The sequence below is a fragment of the Peromyscus leucopus genome, chromosome 1 (genome assembly GCF_004664715.2).
Source record: "Peromyscus leucopus breed LL Stock chromosome 1, UCI_PerLeu_2.1, whole genome shotgun sequence".
Classification (NCBI taxonomy): domain Eukaryota; kingdom Metazoa; phylum Chordata; class Mammalia; order Rodentia; family Cricetidae; genus Peromyscus; species Peromyscus leucopus.
In genome coordinates, this window is record NC_051063.1 from 33,469,243 (window position 1) to 33,490,788 (window position 21,546).

At 42.6% G+C, this 21,546-nt stretch overlaps 1 protein-coding gene across 5 annotated transcripts in view; it reads right to left on the reverse strand.

Annotated features, from left to right (window-relative positions):
- Positions 1–13,023, reverse strand: part of Pdcd4 (programmed cell death 4) — a 41,192-nt gene extending 28,169 nt beyond the window's left edge. For 4 of the 5 annotated variants that reach the window (XR_005091645.1, XR_005091644.1, XM_037206100.1 and 1 more), the window contains exons 1-5: positions 12,894–13,012; positions 9,313–9,419; positions 7,160–7,462; positions 5,593–5,687; positions 3,472–3,585 (exon numbers count right to left, since the gene is read on the reverse strand). Coding sequence is in view for 3 of the 5 variants with exons in the window: in XM_037206100.1 (XP_037061995.1) it covers positions 3,472–3,585; positions 5,593–5,687; positions 7,160–7,462; positions 9,313–9,355 (555 nt within the window). In the remaining 2 variants the exon portion in view is untranslated. Of the gene's footprint in view, positions 1–3,471; positions 3,586–5,592; positions 5,688–7,159; positions 7,463–9,312; positions 9,420–12,893 lie in introns of all 5 variants that reach the window. The other variant, XM_028875069.2, reaches the window with a different exon arrangement.
- Between the last annotated feature and the right edge of the window lie 8,523 nt (positions 13,024–21,546).

Sequence of the window (21,546 nt, forward strand, 5' to 3'; positions counted from 1 at the left end):
TGGTACAGCTAAGACTGCTGTAATCACCTTAGATCCATTCCAATAAGGATAGTCCATCTTTATTATCCTCTACTCCTTTACTGGGAGATGTGGCTACTATGGAGATTGCTGTGGATGTTTGCAAGCTCATAGTAAGGACTTGGGTCAGAGCTGAGACAAGCTCTGTACCCCCTCTTGCCAGAGGCTTGTAGCCAAAGACGAGCAACTTTCTTCTTGATAACTCCCTGAATGTAATAAGGATAATCTAAGACAGGCACAGTCTATCTGAGGGGCTTAGGGAGTCCTTTACTATATAAAGAAGGAGGAATTGTGGAGGTTCACAAAGGTTTCCTAGAAAGATATGAGCTTGCTTTACCCAGCAGAGCTACATTAGATGATTGCTTGACAATGTGCATAGTTTCTAGGTGATTGGAAGGGTCTACACTTTTGTTCCACCCCTTGGCATTCCTATAAATAGCCCTTTAGAAGAGACAGGAGGGGCTGGTGGATAAGGATCCAGGCCCTCCCGAGGCTATCCTATGATTCTATCTGTTTCTCTCCCCTCTATCCTTCCTTTTACCTAAATCTCTTATCCCTCTCTCCTCAAGAGTACCCTGGGGTAAAATTTGGGAGCTGGTCTCCCAGCTGGCCTCCCACAGATGGTAAGACCCTACTGCTAAAGACATTACATGTTCATGTTTTGACTATAGGACATGGAAAAATTATGATAGAGCTCAACTGGAAACTCCCACCCTACTGGCTGGCTTTCATAGTGCCAGGAGGGGCCATGCAGGCTGCTGGTCAACACTCCTGCTTGGCTACAGACCCTGAATGCTGAAATACCAAGATACTAAGCAGGATGTTTCTATGTGTTCAATAGTGTCCCAACTATCATGGCTAAGAAAAAGTTTACCAACTAGATTCAAGGTCTATGCCACAAAAGGGAGTTCATGTCTGGTACTGTAAGCTAAGACAAAAACCTGTGGCTGGAGAGGTCACAGGCCCCAATGGGGGATACAACTTGTATGGCTTTTTAGATGAATGTGAAGTGCCTATCCAACTGCATTCTAAATGTGTGTTTATGCCCACAGATCATTGTGATCAGCCTCAACTCCTAAGCACTGGTGAAGCTCCTGACAAGTGATTGTTACTGTGGCATGTTAAGGTGGCCTATTTCTTAGCCATAGGTAGACATCTATAGTCACCCCCTCCAAGGTTCAGAAATCACTACAAAAAAGGTGGAAAGAATATAAGAGCAAGAGTAAGCAGTGGAGTGTTGTATAATAGTTTCCTCTAAGATTAAAACATCCCATCCTACAGGGAAGCTTTTTAAGCAGGAAAGTAAACAACTCAAAACAGCTTCAGGAAGTCCTTGAAACTGAACAGATTCATTAGGTCTCTCCACACCACAGTAAGCAAAGCCAAGCTGCAAAGACGACTCAAGCAAGCCCAGTTGTCAATAGGACTTTGAGACCAGACCAATGGCCTGGAAGAAGCAGAAACCAGCTAAGCTGCCTACAAGACGTTTGGACCAACTGAGGCACTGGAAAGAAGGAAGCTCTAATGTGCTAAGCTGCCTGCAGCTGTGTAGTGAGCTCCAGGTTCCCAGTTTTGTTAGCAGTCACTCCAGCTGGGGTGGGCTTTGGTGATGCAGTTATCTGTGAGTCATTTCTGCTCCTGTAAGTAACCCCTCACTGTAAGTAATATCCTGTAAGTAATCCCAATAAAACCCCTCACCCATATCCTGTAAGTAATCCCAATAAAACTCATAGGCTCACTAAACTGGACTTTGGTGGTTATTTGTACCTTGGACAGTCATGGGTCCCCTATCTGGAGTGAGTGAATGTGTGTGTGTTGTGTCTCCCCAGGAAAAGTTTATCATGCAACAGTATGTTATAAACAAATATTTGTTTTATATTGAAATTCTATAAATCCAAAGATACCAAAACTATGTAACAAACAAACCAAGAAAGTTGAGCCTGGATTTTAAGAATTATAAATGTCTTTCTGTGGTGATATATTGTGTACCCCAATAAAGCTTGCCTGGGGATCAGAGGACAAAGCCAGCCACTATATTAAACATAGAGGTTAGGCAGTGGTAGCACACACCTTTAATCCTAGCATTTGGGAGGCAGAGATCCATGGGATCTCTGTGAGTTCAAGGCCACACTGGGAAGAGAGCCAGGCGTGGTGGCACATGCCTTTAATCCCAGCACTGGGAAGAAAGTAAGATGGCAGGGCAGAGAAAGGTATATAAAACATGAGAAATCAGGAAGTCTCTCTCTTGAGACTGAGGATTTTGTAGAGGTAAGAAAGTGACTGGCTTGTTCTATTTCCCTGATCTTTCAGCTTTCACCCCAATATCTGGCTCAAGGTTTTTTTTTATTAATAAGACCACTTAGCAATTCACATTACATCTTTCAATTAGTACTTTTATGTTTTAGGCCTGTAATTCTAATGAAATCAGCAATTCTATTTTACCCTTCTAGATTTACTCTATGAACAAATCACTATAAACATATTAAGTATTAAGTATTCCCATATAAACTATGATTCAAAATTTAGGTTGATTCTCTTGGTGCCATATTCATTCTTTTTCAAATATCTGTATAAATGTTTTGGTTTTTGAAGAGAGTATAGATACATTTTAATCTCATCCAGAATCATAAAGAAATCTTGAGGCCCCTAAAAAGGTCTCAACACAAGATCTATAAATTCCCTGAAATTATCTAACTTATAAAACCAAATTCTATAAACATATAAAAATAGTAGTTGTGTCAGACCTAGGCCCTCTGCATGTGGATGACAGTTGTGTAGCTTGAACTGTTTGTGGGGCCCTAGCAGTGGGATCAGGATCTGTCCCTGGCACAGGAGCTGGGTTTTTTGGGAACCTATTTCCCCTGCAGGAATGTATTGCCCAGCATTGATGCAGGGGGAGGAGCTTGGTTCTGCCTCATCGTGATATGACATGCTTTGTTGACTCACATAGGAGGCCTCCCCTTTCTGAACAGCAGAAGAGTGGATGGGAGGGGTAGATGAGAGGTGGGGGCAGGGAACAGGAAGAGAGAAGGGAAGGGAAACTAGTTGGTATGTAAAGTAAATGAAAAAATTTTAATTTAAAAAAAAAGGAAAAAAATAGTGGTTGTGTCATTTTCCCCACAAGAGAAATGGAATACAAGTTTCATCAGAGCCCAAAAATATGTAAGAAAAATTACTTGAAGAAAGAAATTTTATTCTTTTCTTTTTCCTCTGGAAGCCCTATATAGTCTAGACTGGCTCAAACTGTCCTACCTAACTCCCCTCACCAGTACTGGAATTTTAGGCATAAACCACCAAGCCCCTTGGTTAAGAAATCTATCATTGTTACAAATGGTTAAGAAATCTGTCACTGTTACAAAACAAAAACCACAAACTTATCCAGAGTAATCCAAAATCATTCTAGATACGTTTCCCTTATACCAGTGTTTTTTCTCCCTTCAACTTAAAACCCACCGCAACTTCATTGGTATCTCCATGCTCAAAGTACTCTTGTATAATTGGTGTTAAAGTCTTCTCAAATGCTGTCTCATCCAGAGGCAAAACCACAGTTTCATAAACACAGTTCTCCTGTAGAAGGGAAATTATAAATTAAATATTTAGATAAACTGAAATTATCACTTCACACTCCAACCAATTAGTGATCACCAGTAAGGCAGGATAAAGACATGCTACCTGTTTTAATCACTTCAGAGTCTGTATGCCACTACTTTCATAAAATTTCAGTTAGCCAAAAGACAGATTAAACCCACTAACTGTGGCAAATACATGATTTTCTCCCAAACTCCATATTTCGAGCTGACTTGGGGAAGGGGGGGACAGGGGAGGGGAGCTGTCTCCCTCTGCGCTCGCTTGCGCTCTCGCTCTGGCTCGCTCTCTCTCTCTCTCTCTCCCTTTCTCTCTCCCTCTCCCTCTGCGCACTCACTCACTCTCTCTCTCTCCCTCCCTCCCTCCTTCTCTCTCTCTCTCTCTCTCTCTCTCTCTCTCTCTCTCTCTCTCTCTGTGTGTGTGTGTGTGTGTGTACAGGTCAGAGAACAACTTTCAGGAGTTGGTTCTTATCTCTGCTGCTATGCAAAACACTTCATTCATCTGATTCTTCCAACTCCACCTCCCATCTCACCATGGCATATACAGTTTTTATGTGGGTTATCCGATTCTGGGGATTAAACTCAGGTTGTCTGGTTTGTGCAATAAGAGCTCTTCCCTACTAAGCCATTTCCCTGTCCCCTCACCTCATGTTTTGAGACACAGTCTCTCACTGATACTACAGCTCCCATTTATCAAGTCCTGGGGTCCTACAGTCTCCACTGCCCAGTGCTGAGATTACAGATAGGCAGCATTATGTCCAGCTTATATGTGGGCACTGGAGATCCACACTCAGATCCCATCCTTGCACAGAGCCATCTCAGCTCTTGTGCTAACTTTTAAACCCCTCTCAAAACCAATTTTTCAATCCAAAACCTTTAAGATGGCACCCTATTGTATACTGTCATTAAAACTTGGCTTTTTAACAAGATTAAGTATTCCTTATATATCAATATCATCAAAAGCAGAAAGTTTCATAATTAATATAGTAAAAATAATAAAGAGATCACATTGTAATGACTGAAAAATGTAAGAAAGAGTAGTTCAAGTGAAATTTCAGTAAGATTAAAAGTCTATCACCAAACCATATGTCTCCTCTACAGAAAAGCTAAAATATTTATCTGTAACTGTAATTTGAAACACTATTTGCAATATATATTTAAAAGACTAATATTTAGCAGATTCCCTGGTATTTCAATCCCACAGGCTTTAAATATTTTTATATTCTCTTAGAAATCTTCCCATGTCTATCTGTCAACCAGTAAGTACATAAATACAGATAATGCAAAGAGACAACAGCCTAGCACACACACTGACATCTTCAAGTTGTAATGTGTTATCACCATTTTCTATCTTACACAAAGTATTTTTTAATTTAGAAAATTTTTCACAAGATCTAGTATTTACTTAAAAATAATCCAAAATATGGAGAAAGGAGATAAAAGGAGATAGAGGACTAAATAAGATTTCCTGTGAGTTAATACAGTGACACTGGTGATGCCCAAAGGTAAGTAGAAGGTTCATTCTAACAAGTCTGCTTTTGGAATTTTTCCACTAAAAAGGTAAGGAACACTTCACAATGATGCATCACAACATTCCTTACTAAGCATTATCCTAAGAGGAAATGCAAGTGACGGTCACGGAACAGAACAACATATATGCTAGTACTCGTGTTAAATAGTGACACAAAAAAGGAACCTAACACCCATAACCCAAAACACCCAAGAAACTCCTTTATCATCACTGCTAATCCAAGTCAACAAAGACCTCCAAGTAGACTATACACTTGACTATCAAAAACCGGTTTTCCTCATCTAAAATTAATTCAGCAACCACAAAGTACTGAGTGTACATGACTTTGCTATACATGTTGTGCGTCCCTTTACTACTATAGAGTATTCATATATAATCATATACCACTTGACATTCTTATGAGGGAAAAGTTAAGAAATCTTACAAACATGAGTATACAAAAAAATAACTGGTACCCACCTGGTCATCATCATAGTTCGGGTCTTTCACATCCACCTCCTCCACATCATACACCTGTCCAGGTGTACCCCAGACACCCTTGCCTCCTGCACCACCTGGAAGTTGTTGATAGTTCACACATGTTAACTGAAATCTGAAATAACTTCAATATAAAAATTCTTATGCTAATCATTTTCCAGTTAAGAATTATACTTGAGATTCCTATTTAGATCATTTTTCAATAGTAGGTTATCTATTTCCAAAAGCATGAAGTGACACTATAGTTGACATTTCTTGGAACTAGAAAGAAGGAAATTAAGAGACGTATGTTGGGCCAGTAAATGTGGCATTAAAACCTCAACCTATGATTCCACAAAGAACCATAATGACCACCATCAAATGCTTTAAAGTCTAATGTTCTTCCACATAAAGGACACATTATACCATGGTTGGAAATTAGCAGTGTGTTAACAAATAACTAATTGCTATTTAAGAACAACAACACTGACAGTTGCTTCTATTTCTGTATACAAACCAAAGAGAGAAACTTCAACTTGCCAAGTCGCTTTTCCATATCAAATGTGACACTTTTATAAGGCCAAATTAGTCTAAAATAATACTTTTTAAAAGTCTTCAGAATGTCATTGCCCCTTTTTAAGTTTTCATTCTACCAACACCCTCCCTTTTTATAAGTTTTATTTCTGACACTGCACCTCTGCCTTTCTTTTTTTAAGTTTTCATTCTGTACTTGGAGTATAATCCTTGCCAACATAGCAGACCAGAATCAGGTAACTATCATTCTGATCCAAATGATTATGAAATTATTCACAAAAATAATTTCTGAAAGACTACTATAGTTTATCTGAATAGTTATATATTTATCTTTCTCTCTTCTTAACAAAAAGTTTTCCATAGTCATCTTTTTGTTTTGGTATTAGTTTTAGGTTCATTAATGGAAGATGCTGAGATCCAATCTCTATGTTCCATCCCCAACCCTCTTCTAAGCACTTTCATCACCAGATCCATTTAAGTTATCAGGGTCTTAATTAAGTGTATAAATTGAAGCTTACAGCATTCAAAATTCAGTCCAGTCTCCAAATTCTACCAAAATCCTACTATAGATCGAAGTTGACAGACCTTCATCCAACTAGTGTTAAATGTCTATCAGTATTCTGGGCACTGGATACAGCAGTGAAATAAATCAATCCAATCCACCATTCAAACAGCAAAGCTAGAGAGAACCCAGACCAAGATCTACAAACATGTTACCAACTGTATTATAGTTACTATTCTTACACAATAGACCAAAATCAGATTCATTTGATAAATTATGATTAATCTGACTACTTTCATAGTGTGTATAAAATCCATAACTGAAAGCATCTATGTTTTACTGTATTTCACTAAGGGAAAAAAATAAAGTTCTATTCCAAAGAAAAAGAATCAACCTTAAGAAAAAGCGATATGGGCTTCTCGCTCCACTGCAAATACATAAGCACCCATAAACCTTACAACTGTCTGTACCGCTGTCCTCTTCCCAGCGCAGGAACTGGGTTTCCCAGTGTTTCTTTGCATGGCACACACTAACCTTTCTTTGGCAGCCCCCTTCCTTTCCCAGATCGGGACCGTCTATCTAACAACCTTCCTTTTGGACTGGTGGGCACAGGCACTCCACTTCTGATGACTTCACTTCCATTATCACTGACGGAATCGCCTCTGCCAGAGTCCCGGGATGAGTTTTTCCGTAGTCGTCTTTTTGCCTTAGCATTAATTCTAGCTTCATTAATAGAGGATGCAGAAATCCAATTTCCATTGATTTCATTCTTTATTTCCTCAGTGCCAGCATTTTCTTCATCACCAGAAAAGAGAGAGTCGCTTAAGTTATCAGGATCTTAAAAGAGAAAACGAAGAAACCAAACTAAGTATTTCCAATACCCATTGTTATGTCAGATACAATTTAACTTTATTACTACCCATGAAATTAACATTTTGTTGTTAGTAGTAGTCATACATTGGCAATTTCACATGGTTTCATCTAATAAAGGACATTACCAAGGAAAGTAAACGAAGATACTGAATTTTAACTAATAAAGTCTGAAAAGGATCCTTATGTTTGAAAAAAAAAATTCTAGTAGAAGATCATAAAACTGTAGACTCATGAGCAAAGAGTTATGAAAATAGAGATAGTAAGACAAAAACTCTTGAGAGAATGGAGATAAACCACACAAAATGTCTATTATGCTTTTTAGGCTCTATATTGGACACCTCAAATTCAGTAATTTACACAAATGAGAAAATTAAGGTTCAGAATTGTATTTAAAATTACTTCCCAAACATTCTCTGTTCAGTTATAAATACTTAGGAAATATTAGTAACTCCCAAAAAGCCTGTAATACTGCCGGGCGGTGGTGGTGCACACCTTTAATACCAGCACTCGGGAGGCAGAGCCAGGCAGATCTCTGTGAGTTTGAGGCCAGCCTGGGCTACCAAGTGAGCTCCAGGAAAGGCGCAAAGCTACACAGAGAAACCCTGTCTCGAAAAATAAAAAAAAAATAAAAAAAAAAAAGCCTGTAATATATATTTGGCAAATACATGTAATCACATGTAATTGTTGAACTGACTGCCTTCAACATAAGGAATATTCTTAAAATCATCATCTCCAACTCCTAACTTATTTCCCCAAATTCCTATCTATGAAAAGTTCCCAGCCTATACAAGTTGGCACATTAGCACCTAAAATCATTCCTATTGTTCTCTTGCTTAGAAGTCATTTAATTACTAATCTGCTATCAGAATTCTTCAAAATATACCCCAAATCTTAATCCTTCCATGAAAATCTCCCTAAAAACTCAAGCCACAGTAATCCTAAACATTCATATAATGATCATTTAGCCCATCACAGAAATCCATGTTTTACTTTTTATAATTCTTTTCACTGGCTATAGCTTCAAAGAAGAGGCTATTACTAGACTGTATTGTCTACCAGCAACACTGAGTAGACTACTCTCCACCCCATTTCAGATGTCTCTGAAGACTGCATGTCAACCTCAGCTTTGCTCTGGAAATGTGTTGTGTTTTTTTTTTTTTTTAGGTCAGAATTCATTTACCACTACAGCAGTTTTGTTCAGGATAGGTAACTCAAGTCAGAGCCAAATCACCCAAACTGTGTGGTGCCTAATTATAATTATGATGTGTAAAATTGATATATAGGACTTTAATATGTTTTGTGATAGTTTAAAAAGTAAACATTAAATCAACCTCTAAAATCTATATTAGTACTTAATCCTTTTCAGTTCTTAACAAAAAGGTACAGATGTCAATAAGGAAATGCTGTGATCCCAAACACACACACACTCAGTGTATTAAGGTGTCCCATGGGTCCCAGCCTCTGCCTTCATTCTTCAGCCTTCTCTAAATCAAGAGACTGGTTCCTAAAGCACACCCTTACATGCTCTCACAGGAATGTAAAGTCTTTACTAGGCAGTGTGACGTCACAGACATCTGGCCCCTGCTAACTGCACCACCCTCGGTGTTGACTATTTTTACTTCAAATCGTCAAATGTAGCTATGATATCTTTTTTTCCTTTCGAAAATATTCCTAGTTCTTACTGCCTTTCTGTAGAGCGAGGGCATCTTCAGCACAGGTAAGAAAGTGCTTTACAAGTTCTACCATCATTTTTTTCACATAAATATGGAATAGTGTCAAGTCTGCTCACAAGCCAGGTTTAGGATACAACTTACCAGTGGGGTTTACATTCAGAATCTGATCATTTTCTACATCCATTTTTCCTTAATTTCGCTTGCACTGATTATACACAAATTATGAAATGGAAGTCTTCCTTTAAAATCTATGTTTTAAAAAAGAAAAAAGTTTCAGCATCTTCTAAGCTGACACAATAAAGGTAAATTCAACTTACTTGAATACAATGTGAAAAAAAATGCCTTTTTAAAGTTTTCTTTACTTTCACAAATAACCTAATTAATACTTAGTTTCAAATTTCTTCACAAGCTCTTCTGAGACCAAGAAAAAAGAAAAAAAAAAACTGAAATTAAAATACAACAGATTTCAGCATGTTTCGAATGAATCCCTTAAATTTGGGGTTTCAAGACCTATTTACAACACATATTTCTTTCAACTTAAAGAAATACACACACACCAAATCTTTTAAGATTTACACCTCCCCCTCGCTGTGTGTGTGTGTGTGTGTGTGTGTGTGTGTGTGTGTGTGTGTGTGTGTTCAGCCACAGGTATACAGGCAGCTGTGGAGGCCAGAAGAGGGCACTGGATCCCCAAAGCTAGACTTCCAGGGAGTTGTGAGCTGACTGATGTGGTGTTGGGAACTGAACTCAGGTCCTCTGAAGAAGACTGGGTACTCTTAATCCATGTTCCATCTCTCCAGCCCATACTTAATAGTCTTAAAATTAACCACACATTCACATACAGGAACACAACTATTGGAATAGTTCTCTAACAGTAACTTATATTTCACATATTGATCTTTCAACCACAGACTTTGGAAGCAGAAGCATCTGCCATTTCCTGTCTTTTTATGAAGCGCTGAGATGGGGAGTCATTCTTTTAAATAACCTTTTCTATTATGAGATTTATTTGTAATTTATTTTTAGCATATTGCTTTTACAATCTAAAATTTTCATTCTTAAAAAGAAATAACTTGTTTAGTAACAAATGAAAGCCAGCCGTGGTAACCAAATCCATAAGCACAGCACTCTGGAAGCACAAGGAAGGATCATCAGGAGTTTACAGCCTACATAAGAGACTGTTCTAAGGGAGGCGTAGACAGCTGACAGGACTCAGTGGCAGCATGTGCGAGACCCCTTCGATTTACATTCTCCTGTTAAAAGGGTATTAACTTGTGAACCAAAAACAACACCTTATGCTGAAGTGATGCCATAATTGTTAGGCTACACCAACATGTTACCACACTGCTTGAGAAACGCAACACAGTAAAAATCATCCTCTAATTCTATTCAGAATTAATTGACACATGGCTCTAAATGATCACTGCCCAACGTTTTAATTTCAAATAACTGAGGATTTAGAAAAAAACGAATTTTTATGTGGAGATTCAAACAGATATAAGACCAAATACAGTTTAGAAATGCAAACACTTAGTACTTTCCATGGCTGGAAATGGCACCTTTGGCTTCCTTTAAGAGTATGAATTACATGCTATAGGAAATCTGTCACATGGGATGTGATCTGAGTTTAAAGTTACATTATAATGTTTTTTTTTTTCATTTTCATTCTTCATGCAAACATAATCTTTGAGAAAATACTTTCTGCAGCATCTACCTAATAAAGGGAAAAGATTATAAACAATGCTTATCAAGCCCTGTATAAATCAAAATGAATTTTAAGTGCAGTATTTCGTGTATTTCATGTATTCACTTTGCATACAATTCAAGAGATTCAGGAGAGTGGGTGATCTGTGCAAGGATGAAGAGTAGCACAGGAGAGGAACCACGACTAGAATCCGGACCTGTAAATGCAGGACCAGAGCTCACTGTGCCCTACAGGGAAGGTCCAGGTTAACAAAAAAAAAGTGACAACACAGACTTGTTACAGCAACTGTTACACACTGCTTTCCAAACACTAAAAATAATTAATCTATGATACAGAAAACAGCTATCAGGAAATGACTATCACAAATAATATACTGCTTTATTAAATAATTATAACAAAAATAAAAATTTAAAAAAAGTTCCTTCTCCAGACCATGACTGTGAATCTCCCAAACAATCAGGAACCGAGTCACAGGCCACAGCAGCACAGCTGTTCTAAAGAACAATATGTCCCACCCTCTTCAGAGTGGCAGAATTTTTTTTTCTTTGTTAAATTTAACAATCCTTACCTCAAACTTAAGGCAAAGGAAAAAAATCTAAACTCCATTTGCTCCACAGTCATCTATACAAAATCATTTTCAATGAGGGGAAAAAAGCATGCTTTACAAGTTAGAAAAATTAAAGCTGAAATTAACTGTTCTCCAGTGTACTTCCTAAATAACCCCATAAATTACTGACATTTTTGGAAGTCAGAGTTTAGACCGAATGTTAACTAGAAAATTACTTTAGTTCTTTTCTGGGATACAATCACCTAATTAGCAACTTACAATCAGCTAAGAGCACTGCACCACAGTAATGCACTTGCAAAAGCAATCAGTATAGAAAATAACCGTGTACATTGGTTGTTGCAGTCCTAAGAAGTATTTCTCCCTTAACATTACCACACTAGACAAACTAATCAAATTATAATTCAAAGATGCCACCGGGGTGTGTGTGTGTGTGTGTGTGTGTGTGTGTGTGTGTCTCAATCGCAAGCACATCATGGGTATAAATGCCAATACAGATACATATGCGAAGACTTGGTTTTTAAAAAGGTATATGGGCTTTCCCAAAGCCTCAAACTCTAAATCATGGAGACTGTCACAACTGTGAATCTCCCAAAATGTTTTAAAAGCCTCCTGTAGGCCTCACACCCACCCCTCACCCAGGCCAGTAGCTGCATTTGAATCATAGCACATAGGACACTAGGCGGCTGGCTACTGAGCCAGTTCCCAGGAGGGTGTGGGGGGAAGAAATGGGGAGACCTACATCTGCAGCTGGGGGGGGGGGGCACCCTCTGTGTACATTACAGCACCGGACAGGCACAGGCAGCAGACACAGCATGCGCTCACAGAAAGGGGGCTCCCTTCTCGGCTTTGTTTTCTCTGGGTGGCATTCCGTTTCTTTTTAGGGCCCCTGTGCAGGAGACGGCAAGGAGGAGTTGGCGCAGGGCCTGGCGGGCGCCTGTCCGCGTCCGGAGCCCGCACGGGCGGACGGCGTTCCCGCAGGACGCCCGCCCTCCGGCAGCACCGGGCAGGGCCAGGCCCTCCCTCCGGGATCGGGGCGCGCAGCCCTCCGCTGACCTCCGTCTGGTCCGCACACCTCCCCTACCGACCCGTCCCCCACCGCCAACTGCATCGGGGACGGGCACCTGAAGGCTCCCCTCGGCCACGAGCGCCCGCGCGCCCAGCCGCCGGGGAAGGGGCAGCGGAGGAGGGGGCGGGCCCGCGCTGCAGCGCCCCGCTCCGGCCTCGGAGACCGAGCCCCGGCGGCTCCCCGCAGCCCCGGGCGTTGGGCGAGCGCGGCTGGGCCTGAGGGCTTCCAGGCGGCTGCAGCCCCGGGCTCGTCGCCCCGACCGCCGCGTCGAGGCCTCCACGCCCCCTCCCCCTCCCAACGTGCGGCAAGCCTCCCCGGACCGAGGGCAAGCGGGAGGAGGACGCCGCCAGCCCGGGCGTGCGAGCCGCGCCCACCGGACTGACCTCCTCCGGCCGCCGCCGCTCGCCCGGGTCTCCGGTCCACCTGGCCCCGACCCCGCTCCTCAGCCTCCGCCGCCGCCTCGGAGCGCCTCTGGCCCCGCTCGCTCTGTTTGTTTTTGTTTTGTTCTACCCAGTAACACGGGGGCGACGGCGTGGCGTTTATTGGCCGAGAGGAGGAGGTCCGGCAGCCAATCGTGGCGGCGAAGCTGCAGTCCCGGCGGAGAGGGAGGGAAGTGAAACGTGGAAAGTCGGGGCGGGGCGCTGGGGGGGCGGGGCACCGACGGTCGGCGCATGCGCAGCGGCTCGGGAGCCGCTCCGCGGGAAGTCGGGGGCGGGTGGAGAGGGCCGGAGGGTTGTGCCTGAGTGGGGGCTGGGGTGCGGCTCGTCGACCCGCCTCGCCTGGTCTCTCCCCAGGGCGTCGGCAGACTCAGCCAGCTCCAAAGCTGTGGATTTCCTGAGGTCCCCTCCATTTCTGGGCCTGTAGGGAAGCCATTCTCTTCTTACTTCTGGCCCTGGCCCTGGCTCACGCGTGGCTCCTACCGTGTGTCCACGTGCTCAGAAGTTTCTCGCAGCAAAGGACTAAGCCCTTTGAGATAAAAAAAATCGTTTCCATTTCCCAGATACAGAGAATCAAAAACTGAAGGCCCTTTGCTAAGCAGCCAGGCCACTGTGGTTCTTGCATTCTGGATTTCAAGGCTGGGTTTCTCAACCACGGCTGCAGTTTGCGTATTGAAACAGCCTTCTGTGGCTGTCTCGGGTGACTTTTCCTTCTGTCTGCCATCTCTGGGGCTCATCTAGCTCTCATTTTGTCTGGGTCGTTATCTCCTGAGATAGTGTGCAGTGCCTTATGGTCTCCCTGTGCCCTTGTAAAAGGACTGACCGGCTTTCTCTGGCCATGTTCACCTTCAGGCTGCAGCAGTAGCCGAATGATCGCTTGATCTTTTCAAAACTGAACTGCCTCCTCTCTCAACAGCAACCACCATCCCCAACTTATGCCTTACTGCCCAGTGTCCTGCCTGGTGTTATCTAATCACACACACACACACACACACACACACACACACACACACACACACGCTCCTTCACAAGCACCCCACTACATCCCTGGGGTTCCTGCTTCTCAGCAGACATCCTACAACCCACCATGTGACTTAAAGGCTTTGAGGCCATGTCTCCACACCCTTCCTAGTCAGTCCATGGATACCCCTTCTCTGAAACCCACTTGTGCAGCTCACTGATCCACATCCTCCCTTGTGTCTTGACAGGTCTTTATCATATCATCTTGAAATGCCTGGTACATCCATGTCTCTTGGCCTCCCTCAGTCTTTGTCAGGTCTCACGCCCATATGATCCACTTTCTGAAACCTGATTCCTCGAAGTATTGGCCTGTCATGCCTCTGAAGGCACTGATCCCATTCTACCTGGCATTCCTTTATCTGAGTCCCTGTCCTGGCTTGTCCCCCTAAGAACATGGCCTTGTTGGACACAAGATCTGTGTCTCACTCATCCTTTGTATGTGTGCTTAAGAAGCCGCTTTGTAGATTTATTAACCCATGCAATAAGTATACATTGTGTGAGTTCACAGAGGATTCTAGCCGTTGGTGGTGATCACCAGCTCTTGGTCGGGGGCTTCTTCACATGGCCAGCATCTGAATTAGCCTCATGAGTCATGATCATTATGTATAATCAGAGCTTCCTAGCCACTCAATTTTGTGGCTTATTTAACTATCTGCAGCTGTCTCCTTTCTCTCCCCTAATCTGTGGCTGCTGGCTTCTTTTTTCCCCATCCCTCTCTTGACTTTAATTCTTGACCTTTTCTCCCAGCCTGCCACCAACTGTAGACGCCTGCTAAGTTTTTCCCTTTGCTCACTTGTTTAGCACAAGGTATAGCCAGGTTTGTAGGGCAAATATCCCCAAACCTCTGAAATAAGAATACAATATAATCCCCAGTTTAAAAAGAGCACCTTAGACCTCTGAAATCATGTTAGCAAATCTCCCCAGAAGAGGGATCTAATAGAGAACAAAATATAAAACTGTTATCAAGTCTGCCCTGGCAAAGAGGACTAATGTAGAATAAAACATTCACATCCATTTTGCTCGCCGTCTCAACCCTCGCCCCAATGTCTGAAATCCCAAAACCCACCTCAGTATGTGGTTGACCAGTCTGGGCCAGACAGGAGTAATGTTCTAGTCCCAGGTCCCCTGCTACCAATAACAACTCCACTTCCTCCTCAAGACTTCTGTTTTCAGAAGCATATGAATTTTGCAATATTTTAATAGGCATCCTAAAAAAAGTGGAGGAGAAACTGTTTCATAGCCACATCTTGGGAAAAAGGAGTTTCAAAAAAGTTAAACTTTCCTTTACTACGCACTCTTAGCATCTTTGTTGGGCATCCCAAGAAACTTGACATCTATTTATTTGAACACAGAACTCCTAGGCTTCAAGATAACCCAGAATATGTTGAAAAAAAAAAAAACAGTTTGGGGGTATAGATGATAGCCACCATCACCAACACTGCTTCTAGCCAAACTGAACCCTGATCATCTGTGCCTTTATAGCTAAATGTTTTAAAAGAATAAAAATTAAAGAATGAACTAGAAATAGAAAAATAGCCAGGTGCCAAGAATTCTGGCCTACCAAATCAATCTACAAGTATTTATTGGCTGCTTATTCTATGAAAAGCACCTAATTTATCCATCTGTGTTCTTGGCAAAAGGCACTTTTCTATCCTAGGAGAGCTAATACCTGAGGCCTAGGACTCCCCAGGCTCTCTGGCCACCATGTGTACTTTCATGGCACATTATAAACTCTCATAGACTTTTTGTTACTTAAAGCCCTTTGCCTATGGGCTTCACATTTATTTTGCTGTTAGATATGAATTTCCTTTCCTCTTCACTCATTCATTCCAGAATAATGGGATTGTAACTTCCATTTCCTTTCATGACAACTCATTCCAGGAAAGAAAAGACCAACAATAACCTAGGACAAGCCACCTGTTCAGAAGTGACAGCAGAATCTTTGCTGTATGATCAGATGGGCGTTACGGAGCTCAGTTTCCCAATATGCCTCAGGTTTAAGCCCTGTTAAGATGCACAGAGAAGTGTATTTGGCTTGTTGGGGTTTGTGAGAAGAAGGGAGATAGAGTTTCTAAGTTTTGCTTTTAAGTTACTGGCTTTGTTCCTAACTGCATTGCCTTGGGCATTTTCAACTTCTCTTCCCTAGATTAATGGAATGCTCCACTATTCTGGACTGTAAAAGAAGGAATTATCGACTCTGAGGGGTCACACCTTGGGATACTATGCAAAGAATGTAGGTTGCACCACAGGAGTCCTGGGAATGAAAAACCAGAGGCGACAGGATTTTCCTCTAATGTCTGAAAGGATTCAGTGAGATGCTGGTAAAATAATTGTCACACTCAATCTAGGAGCTGTCTCTGGGTGCAAGGCTTTAATAATACAACGTCCCCTCCATCCCAAAGGCAAGAAGAGTGATGGCAGAAGCCAGGCATGGTGGCCATACCTGTAATTCCAGCAGTTGGCAGAGAGAAGCAAGAGGACTACCAGGAGTCCAAGGCCAGCCTGGGCAACAGCATGAAGCCATCCCCTAAACAAGCAAATAAGAGAGGGACCGACGGTGGGTGTTAGGCCGGGCACGCTAAGGAGTTCGTATGAGTAAACTGCCTAGAAACACACAGGCGGAACCAAACTCCTGAATGTCTGCAGGTGGCTGTGGAGCTCCTCAGAGCCAGTTCATGCTTTGGACAAAGTCACATTTGAAATCTGAGAGCTCTGACTGAGCACTGGTCAAGCTCCTGCATGAAACTGAGAAGCAGCCATCTTTCTGGGGAGTAAGAGTAGATCTAGGGGCAGGAGAGATCGCTCAGCGGTTAAGAGCACCGACTGCTCTTCCAGAGGTCCTGAGTTCAATTCCCAGCAACCACATGGTGGCTCACAACCATCTGTAATGAGATATGGCGCCCTCTTCTGGCCTGCAGGCAAACATGCTATACACATAATAAATAAATAAATCTTAAAAAAAAGAGTAGATCTAGCCCACTTCCTTCGCAAGAACTTGCAAATGAGATTGTCATTTGCATCAGCTTCATTCATGGGCACAAACAGCCCTTTTGTCTCCTTTTGTAGAAGCCAAGATTTTAGGAATTTCCCCAAGAGGCCATGTCTTCTTTAGCACAAATGGTGAAAGACTTGGAACATGGCCTAAAGAGGAAGCTGCAAAAGGAATGCTAGTGACGACAGCTGATGTTTGCCTTGTTTTGAGGTTTCCTGAGCACTTTTGTGTACACTTTCACCAGTGGACCCAGTGATGTGGATGAGACACTCTGTGCTTCAGAGGCGAGAGAAATGAAGCTCAAGCAGGTCTCTAGTAATCATGGGACTTTTATGCTGAAAGCAAACTTTTCATTTACTAAATAGAGAAACAGATCCAGAGAAACTGAGTGAGTTGTCCAACCCTCATAACTAGTTAGAATCAAAGCCAGAAGAGAAAATAAGGTTTCAGCACACAGGTCCAGTAGGGATCCTACAGACAGGAAGGGTCCAGGTGTTTAGAAGCCGGCTGGACTACATTGTTTCTACAGCTCAGTCCTGAGTCTTTTCAGGGAAAGTCAGATATCTGGACCCCAGCACCTTCTGCTCTCCGGTCCCCATCTCATTTGAATGCCCTACAAGTAAACACGCAGGATGGACTAGGATGGAGAGGATGTGCCTGATGTTAAAAATGCTTCCTAGACATTCTCCAGAATCTCATTCCTGGGCTGCAGAGCATGGCATGATCAGAAGCATAGCACAAGTATGCTCTGCACAGCAGATGCGGCACCTTACCACAGGGTAAACCAAGGAGTGCTGAGTGACTGGAAGCGTTTACTTCACTTTAGCTCCTCAGAGGTTTTGTGGTACTTATTTTGTGGTCTTTTGTAGGGCTTATTTACCAAGTCAGTCCTACCACCTTAACAAGTTAGAAACAAGCTCAACTAGGGATGAGGAACCCCCAAAAAACTCATTTCCCTTTAAAAAAAAAAAGAAAGAAAAGAAAATTTTACCACATCTCCTACACCTACACCTGCCCTGACTTCTAAGCCTATGAAAAATGCAGCTCCTCGGTCTTTTGCAAATTGGTCATGGAGCCCCATGCTTTCCAGCGCTTACTATCACTGCTCCACCCTATCCTTAATTACATGGTGTTGGGCTCCTCCCCTTGCATCTCTGAGGGCTTTATTTGCATTCTTCTGGAACACTGGGTTCTTGGCTAGGCATCGTGTCTCAGAATTAACCCTCTCTCCTCCCTGTTGAGTGCTTGAGTGCACATAGTTACTATTATGGCCTCCTCATCTCCGGATCCACACAGCTTCTGCTTGCCTCCCAAATGCCAAACACGAAATTAGTAGTGTCAAGGGAGCCCGGGATAGAAAGAAGAGAGTTCTTTCCTGATAGAAAATAAAGAGCAATGAATGGCCTGGCGTTGTGATCAAGAGAACCAACTCTACAAGGGAATGGAGAGAGGGCTGGAAAGGGGAGCTGGGGAGGCCCGAGAGGAAGAGGGTGGCACACCGAAGAAACTGATTCAGTAACAGAATTCATCAAACTTCTATTTATGTCGAACAGAAAAATAAAATTAATGACAAATAATAGCATGGGGAAAACCAAAAATGATGTTTAATGCATATTTGTGTGTGTGTGTGTGTGTGTGTGTGTGTGTGTGTGTGTGTGTGTGTGTCTGTTAAATTAACAGGTACTGCAGCTTTGTCTAGACGAATACCTGGTGACTAGGGGTTCAGAGTCCTCAATAATGAGGAACTGGATGATCCCCATATGAGCCATGTAGAGTTGCGTGCGTGTGCCTGTGTGGTTACATGTGTGTATACATGCATATGGAAGCTGGAGGACAACCTCAGGTGTCATCCTCAAGAACACCTTCTACGTCCTTTGAGACAGTCTTTCATTGGTCTGGAGCTCACCAATTATGCTAGATGGCTAGCCAGCAAGCCTCGAGTGTCTCCTTGTCTCCACCTCCTCTGTGCTAGGAGTACCAGCCCAGGTCACCATTCCAGGCTTTGTATGTGGGTGCTCCAGAGAGAACTGCTATCCTCAAGCTAACAAAGTGAGCTATTTCCTGACTGAACTGCCCCCAGCCCCTAGATAGTAGTCTGTGTTATTAAATGTCTCTAACAGAAATGAAGTCAACTCCATGGAAGATCAGAAACAATGGAAGGGCATGGCAGACGGCCTAGTGAGGACAGTTTGCCCAGATTACAAGAGAACAGACAAAAACTAAGTCCAAAAGAAAGGGTGCAGTCTGGCTCCAGGCAAGCGCAGAAAGAACCATGACTGGTCTCGCTACCTGCTACAGCCTGCCTTTACCCACATGATCCTTTGTTTGTGCTTCTCCTTCTGTTTGCAAAACACACACACACACACACACACACACACACACACACACGCGCACGCGCACGCGCACGCGCACACGCGCATGCATGCACGCACGCACACCTTTTTCTTCTTTCCCCAAATCTAGGAGGACCACTAGGCAAACTAGGCCTGGCATTTTTAAACCACAGCTCCAGAAAATCCCCAGACTCTCAACTGAGCATAACCAGGGACATAGCTGGCAGTTCTTCAGCACAAGAGGCAAAGCTGTTCTCCAAACAGGACCTAGCAGGCAACAAGCAACCTCTGGGAACCAAGAATGCCAAGGAAAGAAAAATAACTGCAGAGGGGACAGTATTCTTACCAGTGTGTGTGTGTGTGTGTGTGTGTGTGTGTGTGTGTGTGTGTGTGTGTGTGTGTGTGGTGTGTGTGTGTGTGTGCGCGCCCAAATGTGGTATTTTAGATAGTTCTCTTTGAAGGCAAGTAATCTAGGTCAATGATTTATTGATGGGCTCCAAAGGGTGTAAAAAGATCCTAAAATGTATGCAGGTTTTATTATGAATATGCATGTGATACCACAGCTGCTTCATAATATTTTTCAAAAGATAACAGAAAGAATCATGTCACTAAAACGATCCAGTTTGGGGAGCCAGTACAACCTTGGGTTCTATGCTCAGAGTGAGTCTCCACCAGGATGTGCCATCATGCTTTTCTTTCCTCTGCAGGTCAAGCCAGGTGGCTTTCCCAGGAAAGCAGCTGCACCTACAGCGAACACTTTACAAGGCTGATTAACTGATTAGTACCTCAGGGACTGGAGAGAGGTTGCAGGTCCAGAGACAAATTGCCTTGGGCTACGGTAGCCCCTTAAGTAGCGATTTATTGCCCACCTCTGTGTGACCTCACATCCTTGTGACTATTAGGTAAATTTCTTTGGAATGTACAAACAAACCCCTGGCTTCCCACCAACCCAAAGCTGAGAATGTCGTCAGAGCATAGCAAGGAAGACCTAAAGCAGTGGCTTCCCTGTGGCCTGCCTACCTGAGGTACTCGCCGATGTATTTGAGAAGTTTTTTTTAATTTATGACCTTTGTTTTGTACTATAAAAACTTCATGGAAATGTTACCATGTTAAAACATGGTATTTACAGTAACCTAAATTTGTGTTCTTGGGTCATGGTTACGTTTGGCTCCAGAATAAATTATGTTTTATCCTTTTTGAGGTCAGAGTTGTGGGTTTAGTTTACATCATCACAAAGTATCATTAAAGCAACTACAATTTTAAAAATTGACTTCTAGGACAACAGTGGAAATGCCACCTTAGACACTCTAATAGTTATTCTAGTTATAAATGGCAGCTCCTTTGCCGGCAATATAAGTTGAATCTCCAAAAGTTTCCTAAACAAAATTCACTCATGAATTTATTGTTAAAAGTCCATGAAGTTATTGGAGAAGAAGCATCATTTGCTTCCTCTGGAAATGTGCCCTGCAGGTGTTCTGCCATACAAAGGTGCTGGGATGCAGTAGCTTAAGAGACTGCTTATCTTCATTCAAGGAAAAGTAGTGTTATAGGAGGAAGCCTGTGTGATTTTTCCACAACCCGATGTTTCAGTGAACTGGCATGCTTTTGTGCACATTTCCTACTCATATCTTACGGAACACACACTGGAAAACACCTATTCAAGAGAATGGAATCTGATGTGGTTTTCAGGTCAGCTCCTGAGGCTCCCTGCACAGATGTCCCTAGGTCTCCATCCACATGCTCTTTTCTTTATAGTTACTCTCATTTTTAAATATGTGTATATTTGTATGTTTTTGTGTGAGTGCACACACATGAGTATAGTGCCTATCAAGGCAGAAAATAGCACTGGATCCTCTAGAGCTGGAGTTAGAGGTGGTTGTGGGCTCTTGATGTGGATGCTAAGGTCCAAACTCAGACCTTTTGGAAGACCAGTATGCATTGTTAACCGAAGACCCGTCTCTCTGGTCTAATGCACTAGGACCTCCCAAATAATCTCTGAGTTGGCAGACAACATACAATTCTGCTTCGAGCCAGACCTTGTCTACATTTACACATTCACAACCAGGAGTTTTGATGGCAGTTTTTGTCTTATAAAAGCTACCTTCTCCTAAGCACCCTTCAGAGCGGTGGTTCTCAACCTGTGGGTTGTGACCCCACTGGAATTGTACAACCTAAGACCACCAGAAAACACAGATACTTACATTACAGTTCATAACAGTAGCAAAATTACCACAGCACGAGGCACTGTATTAAA